At 39.8% G+C, this 13,129-nt stretch overlaps 1 protein-coding gene across 1 annotated transcript; it reads right to left on the bottom strand.

Moving 5' to 3' along the window:
• Nucleotides 1-4,751: 4,751 nt before the first annotated feature.
• ggt1b (gamma-glutamyltransferase 1b) lies at nucleotides 4,752-11,255 on the bottom strand. The gene is made up of 13 exons (XM_031742577.2): nucleotides 10,990-11,255; nucleotides 10,058-10,232; nucleotides 9,772-9,902; nucleotides 9,557-9,646; nucleotides 9,128-9,320; nucleotides 8,879-9,039; nucleotides 8,134-8,283; nucleotides 7,386-7,522; nucleotides 6,897-7,084; nucleotides 6,678-6,805; nucleotides 6,359-6,471; nucleotides 6,151-6,264; nucleotides 4,752-5,007 (listed from the first exon to the last, which is right to left on the bottom strand). Exons 2-13 carry the CDS (start codon nucleotides 10,222-10,224, stop codon nucleotides 4,861-4,863), a joined length of 1,719 nt encoding a protein of 572 aa, XP_031598437.1. The 5' UTR covers nucleotides 10,225-10,232; nucleotides 10,990-11,255; the 3' UTR covers nucleotides 4,752-4,860.
• Between the last annotated feature and the right edge of the window lie 1,874 nt (nucleotides 11,256-13,129).

Consider the following 13,129-nt stretch of genomic DNA (forward strand, 5'->3'; position numbering starts at 1 on the left):
CAGTGAGTCAAATTACAACTACATGTAGACTCTGATATACACAGAGAATTTGGATTTTTTTCTTTCTTAGCCTAGAGGGTTAGTAAATTGGTCTGAGTTGCATAACTTTGAATTTAATCATATGTGGAAGTGAGACTTTGCTTAATTGGGCCCTGAAGGAAAATTTCCGATTTTTTATTTATTTTTTATTTTTGCAGCTTCTTCTCAGAGCACTTGTAAGCACAGGAGGTAGCAGCTCAGGATAATAACAATAAAATAAAATAAAATTGTGGTATGTTAAATGTAATATTGGCACACACGGTGCGATTGCACTTTCACCCCAATTACTGTAACTCTACACCTGCTCCTGCCACTACTGGCAAAACTGCCAATGGATGGTAATGGTTCACAGGTGAGATAGTGCCCAAACACCAGATAACAGAGAGTGATAAAAGTCCAAAATACATATCTCAAATCTCAGGCGAGAGGTCATTACATCGTAACATTACATAACAATCAAGACCAACTGTTCAGGTAAAACATAAAATGTACGTGGAATATCTGGAGTGGAACAAACGAAACAAAAAACCGTAGCCCTGTCTTGCTCGCCACAGTACAGTCATCTACACATTTTTATAGTTCTTCTATTTTTCTTGTTCTTCTTTTCTTTTAAAATATGTAAAAACAAAATCATAAATTAGGTCAGATTCAGTAAGAGCCTGTATGTGTAGGAAGATATCTTTGTGAAAAATGATCTTCTCTCTGAGGCTTACATCAAAGAATTCGAGCATCAACATGGATTTTGCAATGCCAATGAGTCTCACTTTAGTAACTACGCACACAGAGACATTAAATCATACCTCTCGGCAGGTAGGTCTCCCCCTATCTCCCCCTGCAGGAAACTTTTGGCTTTATTTATGTAAAATAAAACCATTGGCTTTTATCCAGCCTTGAGCAACGTTGTGAAAAATAGCACTGCGTCCGAGGTTTGTTCCAGGAGCGGGAATATTTCAGCGGCCAAACTTTTTTTCCGATGTAACTGTAACTGTCAGAATGGTGATATTCGCCTGCTTTGTATGCCCATCGCAGTTTAATGAAAGTTAAAGACCTCACCTCCGCTGTACTGAAGCTGTAAGCTAGTGCTAATCAATATGTGTGCATGCAGAGAAACAAGTACAAGCAAGTCACAGTTTTTAAAAAATGAGGGCAAGGACTTCAAACGGCCTCTTGAGGCTGGCTCCAAAAGCAGTTTACACTTATACAAGTTGGCAAGTTTCGGTCCCTTTGTGAGAAGAGAGGATAGAGATGAATTTGTTTTTTAAGTGTATTGAAGTTTGAAGCTATGTGTTACCTTACAGGAGTATAGGCCCTTTGAACTTGTTCAGTGTTAAAGACCTCAGTGTACCAGCCATGTTGGTCACGTTGTGTGCTGCCGCTAACGTCATGGCACACTCACATTCATGTATGCTCACCATTACACTACAGGTAGCACTTGCAGTATTCTCCTGAAGGATAGGTGTCGCAACTCAGACAGTACCTCAGAATGTCCTTGGGCAAGATGCTAACCCCAAGTTCCTCTCCGATGGATCCATCAGAGTATGTGTTTGAATGTTAGATAGAAAGCACTTATGTAGAAAAAGCATAGAAAAAAGTGCTTGTATGAATCAGCAAGTTGTGTAAAGTGGTCAGTTGGAGTACAAAGGTGTCATTTGCCATTACTAATCATTTACCCTTTCGACACAGAGGAGCAGCAGCTCTACTCTGAGGCCCTTTCAAATGACTAAACTCTTCAGCCTATCACTAAGAAAGATGCCAGCCACACTTCAGAGAAAGCTCATTTTCACCACTTCTATCTGCAGTCTCGTTCTTTCAGTCACTACCCAGAGCTCGTGACTGTAAAGTAGGGACGTAAATCGACATGCTCCTCTCTCTTTTTACCACGATGGACCAGTACAGTGCGTGCATCACTGCAGATGCCGCCCAAGTCCGTCTGTCAATCACTTGCTCCCCTCCCCCCTCACTTGTGAACAAAATCCCAAGATACTTAAACTCTTCCACTTGTGGCAGCATCTCATCACTGACCCAGAGTGAGCACTCCACCCTTCCCTGGCTGAGGACCATGGCGTCAGACTTGGAGGTGCTAATTCTTATTCCCACCGCATCACTCTCAGCCGCAAACTGCTCCAGTGTGAGCTGGAGCCTGACAAAGGGAACAGAACTACATCATCTGCAATAAGCAGAGATGAAATTCTGGGAAGAAGGGAAAAAAACCAAAGATTTCCACTGCCAGTGTCACAGCTGGGGTCATGTTTATATATACTGCAACTGTCTGCAAGTAGATCATGACAAAAGTGATTTATCCCTCTGAGGGTGAAAAGTGAAAAAGAGAAAAACAGAGGAAGGAAAAAAGCAGCAGAAAAAGGATGTTTCCATGAGTAATTACAGTCTGGTATCATAAACATTCACTGACTGTGATGTTAGTTAAACAGAAGCATAAAAGTGGCCTTCATTTCACTCAGTGTATGGCGAGGCTAGTTTATGTTGTATGGAAACCACAGAAATCATGGCTGGAAACTTTATCTTTAGCTCACTAGTCCGTTCACAGCCTTATAAACATATCTGGTCGTCACGTCTGATGTTGCTGAATAACATTCATCATTATACGACTGGTATCACTTGCACCATTGAGTCACCTCAATATTTGATGCCAGGAAATGGGCACTAATTTGGGAGTGGTTTTGTGTTTCACAATGGGTTCATTGATGACAGGTGAATTTGATTGCACTCATATACCTACCTAATTATATTCCACACCACAAACGCTACTGCTTTATAGCCTGCGTCTCTGTGCAGGTATGTTACACAGCTCACACTTAATTGGTTTAAATTAAAAATCTTTACACTAGACTGTTTGCTGCTGTCATGTAAATTATATAATTAAGATTCGGTTGAATATCTGGTTATGTTTTCAGTCTCTCTGTGTAGAACAGGCTGCAAAAATTGCCTTGCTGAGGCTGGAGTGGTTGCTGGACTACTCTGCACAGGATGGGAGGACAACAGCTGATCCCTGTTGAGGTTGTCAGCCTGTGGGGTGTAGCTGATTTGTGGCATAGCTGTCCCTGGCCTTGGACTGTATAGTTTATCCCTTTTGAAAGTGGGAGACTCAACTTTAATATGATGAATATTGTAGCTGCTGGGATTGTTTCCCATTAATCTCATTGATTTGACTAATGAATTATATCTTAGAATTAGTCTGAGAAGGTCAGAGTTAGAATCTTGCTACACAAGTTAAACTATAAATATGACTTGTTACTGATTAGGCCGGCAATGAAACGTTGCCATGGTTGTCTGAACTAAGGAAGTGCTAGTCACATATTAATGGGGTATCCTGTATTGACAGGTTGTCTCATTTTGTGTGTGGCTTGTATTGCCTCGTTTTAAAAATGTCACATTAAGTTTTCCTACATATGTTTGTATTAAACGGATGTAGGAAAACTTGTCTGCTGGTTTATTTTACTGCTTTCCTGCACAGTTGTACACCATGGTAATGGTTGTCTTAGATCTACAATTAACAATTAAATGTGGAGAATGGTTAATAATTAATGGTGCCATGTGGGGGGTAGGTGATGTGTTTAGCTGGGGCACCTAATAAAATTATGCTTAGGGCCCCATAACACCTTGACCTGGCCCTGCACTTGATTTATGACCTCAAAACACTTGAAGGTCGGTCAGTCGCTAGATTCACATCTTAAATTCGATACAGGATTGTGTTCGTTTGGTAAATTATGGTCCCAGCTGGAGTCTAATAAACTATATAATAGGGTAAGCTACTGGGCTGAATGTTGTGCAACAAGTTTTTGAGTGATAAGAGTGCAGAGTCTCTGTGTCTTTGTCAGTTCCATCCTTCACTTATTAGATCTGGTGTCAAAACACCAAGATGGAGTCATGGTTTAACTTTGTAAACATAGTTTATGATCCAAGTATTGCTACAAAAGAAAATAAAAATAAAGGAGAGAGAACAACATGGAAACAGCCAAACTACACAGCTCTGGGCTTCAAAAGTTGCAATTTATTTATTTTTCAATAAATATATGGTAGGTGCAGAGAACAAGTCACAGCTTTGTGTGGAAACATTGGTTCTATTACATATGAGCCAGTCACTTATAGCAAATATATATATATATTTCTATATATCTAATCTAACACTGTTATGTATTTAATTAACTTATTATGTAACTTTAGCTGAGTGAGAGGTGAAAATGGACGGCAATAGCTGTAATGTTTTTATGAGGTCATTAAAAGCCAATGAACTTGGGATTCCTGGACATTGGCACGTGTTATGTGTGGTGTTTGAGATGTTGCAGTTTCTTATTACAGTAGCAGATTTCAGTTTGGCGGATGTCATGTGTCAAAACAATAACAGGAAACTGCTTTACATATCTACTAATCTGTGCTTCATAAATAGATTGAGTCGTGTGCGCTGGGTGTCTGAACAGTTTTGTTTGTTTTTACTATTTAAATTTCTTTAATTTAATTTAAAAAGTACATAACAAAGGATAACAGCTAAACTACTCTTTCAATGGCTTTTGAATTTTTAAAGACTTTGTTCACTAGATTGATGTGATCATTAGAATGATGTGAAGTTCAGAAGACATCAGACTCAGCCAAGGTACAGTGTTAAAGTATAGCTTGTACTGGTTAAAGGCTTGTACAGCTGCTACTAGCTTTTTTGTACAATCAGTACAAAAACAACTGGTGCCCAAGACAAGCGCCCATGTTTGCTGAATCTTTATTAACTTTATAATCTTTGAGGTTATCCCACTGGTGTCAAGGTTCACAAAACTAGAGTATCTTTGCATAATCATAGGTGTGTTTATGACTTCAGTATCCTGCTGCATACCCCCCCTTGCGAGGATCGGACTGAGCATACAGCTTGTCATCATGACGCAGCACTCCCTGCACAACGGCTCCCGTCGATGTGAGGAGTTCTGTTTCATGGTTCTTCTTCGCCAAACCGTCCAGGACATCCTGGAAACCAAAGCATGAGTGAAGACAGACTCTAGGGTGTGCCATGTAAACATGGGGGGGGGGTTGTTTTTTGTCTGTTTTTTGTCCATTAACACTGCTGTTTTTGCATGACAGCAGAGAGATATATTTTAATACTTTTTGCATTATACAGTAGTTGTAAACGGTACTTGTAAAGAGCACTTTTGATAAGAGAACTGGAGTGCTGGTCAACAATCACCAGACATGTAATGGTAACATATAAAAGCGAGTATGTAAAATGTTAAAAATGTAATCATATAAAACATGATTGAGCTTTGGACCAGGAAGTCAGTGTCTGCTTTAAGAAAAACACAAACGCAGATTTTAAAGGGTTTTTTGGTTTGAGGGGTGGGGTTTTTTTACCTTTTTGGACAGTGAGAAGTTTGAAATTAATTAAGTATAACACTCAATTACTAAAACAATTTTTTTCAGTTCATGTATGGAAATTCAAACTGAATTTGAAAATTCAGAACAGCAGTAATTATACTTTTGCATTAAAAGTACAATTTCAATTAGTGGATTAACTGTTGCAGAAAAAAATAAAGGTTTGTAGTTGCCAACACTGCTAATTCAGAGTAGCTGTGGGATTAAATTACGCTGTAAAAAAATCAATTTGTCAAGCACTGTATTTGTGATGTACAAATATATCACCTAAAACTTTACTTTTTTTCAGTTTTCTCTTCCTCTCTCCCCTCTTCTCCTCTCTGTGTAATCTGATTACAGAAGGAAGTCTGGCTCTAGAATCATTAAATCATCTGTAAATGTTTCTGCTTGCAGTCCAGTTTTCAGCTCCACCACATTCCCATATTATAAACTCAGTAAATATCAGTTTTGTTACAGCCTTTTTATAATTTTTCTATTCTGCTCCAGCCTAGCCTGACAAGTTTTCTCTTCAATTTTGTGAACAGAGGTGAAATGCCACAAATTAGACCATCAAGCGCAACCTAGTAGCCTACAACCATTTCCTCCCCTATTGTTACACTACTTTTACACATGAAGCTAAAATTAAACAAGGTGTTCCCAGTTCTTTGGTTTATACAGCGTTTCTCGGGCTTGTGAATAAAAGATTGTTCCCCTGCACACCACACCACCGCCCAGTTGTTGTTTACTGTTTGTGACACTCACTTTGTCAAATCCAGGCTCCGCTACAGTGACGTTAGGACTCAGCTGGTTGTGGACCCTTGGATCTAACACAGCTTCTTTCAGATCATAGTTGAAGAACAGGGTGTTTAGAATCACCTAGATAATAAGTATTAAATAGAAACCAATAATTAGTTTCTATATTAATTGTGTACAAATGAGCGTTTTACATAGGTATCGGCACGCATTTTACCTGAGCCACCGAGGTGGTAATTTGTGTTCCTCCTGAAGCTCCGACCACCATCTTCACTTTGTTGCTTTTGTCAAAAAGGATTGTTGGACACATTGAAGACATTGGCCGTTTCCCTTTTTAAAATGATATGTTGAGTCAGAGCAGATTCATGTGCATGCACACAAAATATTATTCAGTAACCAGCAATAACCATGCTGACATCTGCATGACTTCTAATCAGTCTGTTATTAAAAAGCTCATCTGTCTTGCACGGTCGCTGGTTTTGAGGCCCTCTTATGTGTGTTCTCAGTCTGTACGAGCATGGTGGCCATAACCTTACCTGGCCTGATGAAGTTGTTCGGTGAAGGAGGCACACCAAAGCTGTTTGTGATGTCAGGCGAGCTGAAGTCGTCCATCTGATTGTTGAGAATGATCCCTGTTGATGCTGACATAACTTTGGAGCCCAAACTGCAAAAAAAAACAATAACCAATAAGACATCACATAAGTTGTTCACACATGAGTGATTAACTTCATGAGTGGTCAGTTAGGAAGTCGTACTATCGGTTGATAGTGCTGGTGGCAGCCACAGCACTTCCATCTTCAGCTACTACTGAGAGGTGCGAGGTCCCGTAGTTTTCAGGCAGATAAAACTCCGGCTCGTAGTAGTTCATGTGATGTGTGGTTTCATCAGTAATCTTTTTACGGAGGGCATCGGCATACAAATGTGAAGTCATATTCTGGATGAGCTTTGGGGGAGAAATATTATAATTATACACATGCAAAACCTAAAAAGGTTTCCTATTATTCTGTCCTCAGGTTTTAAAAATTCTACCTTAATCAGAATATCCAGGGTAATTTTGTTTTTCTCTTTTCAAACAGTGTCGAACAATCACTAGCTCATGGAGGACTAACATCAAATTTGGATTAATTTCAATTGTTTTTTTCAATTTGTTTGCTTTATTTCATTTTAGAAGTAATGTCAAAAACTCCTTTAATATTTAGATTTGTTTTCAGCAGAGATTTTAATTGTATAATCTATAACCTTACATCTGTGATGTTGAGAAACCTCCGATCTCCGAGCATGGTTCTCTTTGCGTAAGCGAAACGATACGCCTCCACCATGCGGTGGTAGGTTAGGATCTTTTTCTCAGTGCTTGCCACGCTATCTGAGGTGAAGTTGTAGCCTGCAGAAAATACAACAATCTCATTTAAAACACAGCCTTACCCACAAATGAAATCATCACAAAGGTAGATGAGTGTGTGTGTGTGTGTGTGTGTGTGTGTGTGTGTGTGTGTGTGTGTGTGTGTGTGTGTGTGTGTGTGTGTGTGTGTGTGTGTGTGTGTGTGCTTTATCCCGTCATTCCAGCTGCTCTAGTAGGTAGCAATAAGTCAAAGGTGCTTTTATTGAACTGAAAAGAGATGTCACTGTGCTGAAAAGTTACAGTGGATCAGTGTCTTGCAAATATTTGAGTCTTATTCTGTCAAGACTGACTGGTCCATGCTATACAAAAGGCAGCTCAGATAAAAGACAATTATCTTTGGATCCTCACTACTTCAATAAAATAAAAGCTCTTTACATCCCACATTTTCAACCTGGAGCACCAATTTATTGTTGGGATGTTTTTTTGACAATTCACTGAAAATCATCACAAAGGTAGATCTGTGCTTTATCCCGTCATTCCAGCTGCTCTTAGGTAGCAGTCAAGTGCTTTTTATTACCAGTGCTCTGTAAGACTGACTGGTAGTGCAAAGGCAAGATGCTTTTCTATCCCAGCGAGACGAAGCACAGGCTTACCACTCAAGATGTTTAATATCAGCGAGAGCACAGGGCCGCTAGCGGGGGCATTGGGAACAACCATGGTGTACTCCCCCACGTTCACCCTTAAAGGGTTCTCATCCAAGACAGGCGTATAATCTTGCAGATCCTCCATTGTGATGATGCCGCCTAAACACAGATTGACAAACACTGTGAACGCACACTTGGACAGAACTGCTGCTTTGCACAAATCCTCTTTATCCTGAAAATTAGATGTGCAGAGAGGTGTATGTGGTAGTTATTTAAAGACTAAATATAAAGACTATTTATGGAAACTGTGTATATCGGGTTTTCTAGGTACAGAAACATGATCTTATCTGCAGAAACTGCTGGTCTGATAAGTCTGTCTGCAACCCTCTTGACTCTAAGTCCTCTGTCTATGGTTTAAAACTGGGAAGATAGTTGCCACTGTGCCAAGTTATCAGCACAAGAGAACTGTCTGTCCTGATTTCTCCCAGCTGTGCTCTCCTTCTGCCAGACTCAGTGTATTTAAATCAATTCAGTCCTGATGTTGAGTGGTGGTGAATTTCTTTTCCCTATATGTGATTTTGAGTTTACAACTCATCTGCATTTTGGGTTTTGACACTAACCCATTTAATTCAAAACTGGGAAGATAGTTGCCACTATCAGCACAAGAGAACTGAAAAAATGTCTGCTTATTGAGGGTGGTGAATTTCTATATATGTGAAAACTGTTTTATACTTTGTAAAATTAAAAAAAGTACCTGCTGCCTGGATATCTGCCACAAGCTTCTGAGCCAATTCTCCCTTGTAAAAAGCATCAGGACCCTCTTCGGCTATTTTCCTATAGGTTTCCGCGAGCTTGGTAAATTTAACAGTTTCATTTTCTTTGAGGACGTCGTTTTTCTCCCCGCAAAAAACTTCACTGAAAGAAGAGAAGATGAGTTACGATGGCTTTAGTCACTGTCTAAATAATGTCACAGTTTTTATAGGTATAGTTCCCTTCTTCTCACCACAAGGTTGGGTCATTCATGATGGTTTGCTTATTACTAGACAGAGCTGAGGCAAGTGCCTTTCCCAAAGGAAATCCTTTCTCTGCAAGTTCAATGCTTGGCATAAACAAATCTTTCCAAGGCAGTTTTCCATGTCGCTGGTGTGCCAACTGGTAACCTCGAATCTCCCCTGGCACAGCAATCGCCAACCCTCCTAATAACAATGAGGATCAGGCACAGGGAAGTCTTTATTTATTTTGGTACACTGAATTTCTTTAGAGGTTTTTAAAATATTTTTTTAATCTAAAGGACTGTTTAATTATTTATTTTACAAAGAAATCTTTAAGAAATTACACTCTGACACTGATCACCCTTTTCTCCATCACAATCACAAAGTCATCAGCTTCCCTCAGTTTGTTGCCATGTCAGATAGTGCTGGTTAAACATTACCTTTCTGGGATAGATCTGTACTGTTCCCAAACATGTTTTCTGTTGCATTGCGTGGCGCCGTCTCCCTGGCCTCAATGATCTCAACTCTCCCTGTGCAGATCAGGAAAAGCATTTAGGGGCCCGATGACGTGGAAGCTTTATGGGTTTGTTGTGTTAGTGGGAAAGTGTAAGAACAGAGTATTTGAAGTAAAATGCATTTAAGATGGAAGGTGTACCAGTCTTTGCATTATAGATGGTGAAGAGCTGTCCTCCTCCAATGCCAGTACTATGAGCATTCATCAGTCCAGCACACAAAAAAGCAGCTATAGCAGCATCTACAGCAGAGCCCCCTCTCAGCAGCATGTCCCTGAGGTTAAAAAAAAAGGAGATTAAGTGGGAAGGGAAGGTGCTGGAAGTTTTACAGTTAAGATCCTCAGACTCTGAGAAATAAATGCAACATGCATCTGCATTTAGGTGAATCTGTTTCAGTGCCTTCAGAAGTATCTTGTGGACAGATCTTACCTCCCGATCTCTGAACATGGTCCAGCGTCTGCTGCCACAGCTGCCTTAGAGTACCCCCTCTCACTTCCTGTCTCCCTTCTCCCCACACCAAAGTAGACGCCCACAAAAGTAGCAGCTGCTGCCAGCAGCAGTATTGTCAGCGCCACAATAATTGTCTTCTTTTTCATTTTTGTTCCTCAAACACAACAGATAATTTCTTTAATACCTCAGAAGACTTGGCTTGTATTTTAAAAGTTGCAATGTTGATCTAAAACAAAGCAGCAGGAACATGCAAAACACTGAGGAAATTATACATCCTAGACATACAATACAGGTTTAAATATGTAATATTAACACCATACGTTGTGCAATGTGTAACCAAACATGACTGCTCGCACCTGTGAGGTTTGAACTATGTACCAGTTACATAAAGAGGTTGTAGATTAAATTAATTCAGCAGAAAGAAAACTAAAACAATATCATGTCTAGTGGCTTGGGTAAATAATTTAGAAATTTAGTCATCATTATACAGCTACACTCATCCTGTATTCCCATTTGATCGAGGTCAGTAATGCCAGTTTGAGGAGAAAATTTGAAGATTTGATAAGTCTGTGGCACAAGATTTCCAACGCTGTGTAATATTAACATAACCACAGTAAGAGACATAAGAGAATCCATTTCTAATACTTCCCTGAAAAAACTTATTGGAAATTGTAGCCTGCAAAGCTCCACTACACGAATAAAACCAGAGAATGTGACAGGAAAGCAAATTAATAGCTGCACAGCACATTTAATATTGGTGTACATCAGTATAAACTGACACGTTATACAAAGCTGTCATCTGTTTTCACACCTCACTTACAAAATAACTTCAATAAACTAAAAACTGCCCCATTCTTGAATTTAGATTGAACATTTTGCTTTCACAGATACGAATCAATCACCTGTCTTACTTCAGTTCCTCTCGGGGTCTCAGCAGAAGGCTGCACGCTGTGCCACGGTCTGCAGGAGTTGAACGGTAAAAGGCTCACTCAAGGTCTCGATGTGTGATCGTCACAAAGTAGTTAAACTTTAAACCATCCCACCATAAAACACCATACTTGGGGTGAAAGATGCGGGCAGAATGAAAGTAAAGAAAATGAAAAAAAACCTTAGACGACAGCTGTTTTCAAATAATTACTTTTCTGTATTCAGCCAACTTTCTAATATCCACAGACAATTGCACAACCCTGGAGCTGAGAGTAAGAAATAATCGCCAGATGAAAGGCTCTTTATCTCTGGTAATACTTTATCTGTGAAAAAGATTAACCAGCAGTAGCCTCAGTTTGCTGACAGTTCACTTTAAATAAATGCCAAATGTTTTATAGTTAACACAGGACCTGTTTCCCTGCTCTTAAGTAACGCAGCTCCTGCAGGAATGTAATTGTTTTATTTCTTTCTATGACTTCACACAAAACCTTTAATATTTAGGTTTTTAAATAAAGTGCCTCCTCTTCAGAAAAGTGAAGCCTTTCTCGGCTGCGAGGGAGAAGATCTGCCATGAGGCAAGGAAACAAACTGTGAACAAACTGCAGGAGAACCATGTGAACGATTGCAAAGCTGCCTGAGGAAGGTCAGTTAAGTAAGCATTCAGGCCGAAAGCTGCAGGGACACGATGGATTACCTTCTCTTTTTTGACTGATTTGAACCTCAAAACTTGAATTAATCCAGGAACATCTTCACTTTAGCAAAGAACCACACTTCTAATAACTAAATTAAAATATGGTGCACCTGGTGTTGAATTATGCTAAACTATGGATTTCACATTCAAATACGTCCTTGTTTAAAAACCAAGGATGTTCTATTAGAAAATCTACCCACATACATGGGTTTTTGAGAGTGCTACATCCTCACTGTGACTTTTTTTCCTAAAAAAAAACTGATGATCAGGTACATGCAGCACTTATGTGAGCAATGAACTGCATGATTGCCAGATGTAGCTAAAATTATAGGATTTTTAATTTATGATAAAATGACAAACTCATATATGCAAATTGATATATTTTTTATATGTTTATTTATATTTCTTATGTCTATTTATTATATTTGTATGGATTTCTTAAATAAGCACTCCATTTTTTTGTTTTTTGTTTTTTTAATTGAATTTTCTGGTAATTATTTAATGGTTCGGGCTTCACTGGGTTAAATTCTCTGTAAGCTTTCAGTGTAGCTCATCACAGGAAACACACACAGGTGGAAATGAGTGATGCAGCAGCGCCAACCTATTATAGAATAGAATCAAACAGAATGTGCTTTTTACTGAGAAGAGCTGCTGAATTTGATTAATCTGAATCTTTCCCCAGAGAGCAGGGCAAAGAATCAGTGATGTCCGGGGTGGGTGTGATCCATTATTATACACCTGGCTTTCCACTGGAGTCGGGGTGTCGCGCTGACCACCACCTGCCCTCACCAGCTGTGCAGCTGGCGAACCACACCATGCAGCAGAAGGTCAGAAGGCTCTCTGCTCTTGAACGATAGAAGCTGCTCAGCAGGTAGCGAGGGAGGTGAGCGTGTTTTAGCTTCCTCAGGAAGCAAAAGCCTCAGTTGGGCCTTCCCCGCCTGACAGGAGATCTATGTGTGGTTCAAATGAGGTCAGCCTAAATGTGAACACCAAGGAACCTAAAATTATCTACCTGCTCTAGTTCTTGAAGTCCACAATCATTTCCTTGGTTTTTGTAGTGTTTAAATCCAAATTATTGCGATAGCAAAAACCTGTGAGAGGCCTGACCTGCTCCCTGTAGGTCGTTTTGTTATTATGTAGAGTTGTTCACCTCAACTAAAATAATGTTTTATTCCATCCTAATGCTGGGGTTTGTCTTTAAGGATATCAGAGGCCAGATTGAGATGGTTTGCAGGATGGCTTTGGTCATTTAGCTGTATTTTCCCTATGCATGTTTTAAATTCTGGATCCCTTGTGGCCCTGTGGAGAGCATCCTCACACAGAACATCACATCCTGGTGTGGGAATAGCTGTGTTCAAGACGCTGCTGCAGGTCTCGTCCCATCTCAGTGACGAACTGTTTCGACTTCTGCAATCAGGCAGAAGTTTCCACAC

Source organism: Oreochromis aureus, linkage group 7 (assembly GCF_013358895.1).
Source record: "Oreochromis aureus strain Israel breed Guangdong linkage group 7, ZZ_aureus, whole genome shotgun sequence".
NCBI lineage: Eukaryota > Metazoa > Chordata > Actinopteri > Cichliformes > Cichlidae > Oreochromis > Oreochromis aureus.

Bases quoted from the DNA above. Each gene is read 5' to 3' on its own strand.
- ggt1b (XM_031742577.2), bottom strand. From the start codon at position 10,224: ATGAAAAAGAAGACAATTATTGTGGCGCTGACAATACTGCTGCTGGCA. The intron at 9,321-9,556 runs GTAATGTTTAAC...CATTGTTATTAG, and splicing joins TACAGATCTATCCCAGAAAG to GAGGGTTGGCGATTGCTGTG. The intron at 5,008-6,150 runs GTGAGTGTCACA...TTTGGTTTCCAG, and splicing joins CGGAGCCTGGATTTGACAAA to GATGTCCTGGACGGTTTGGC.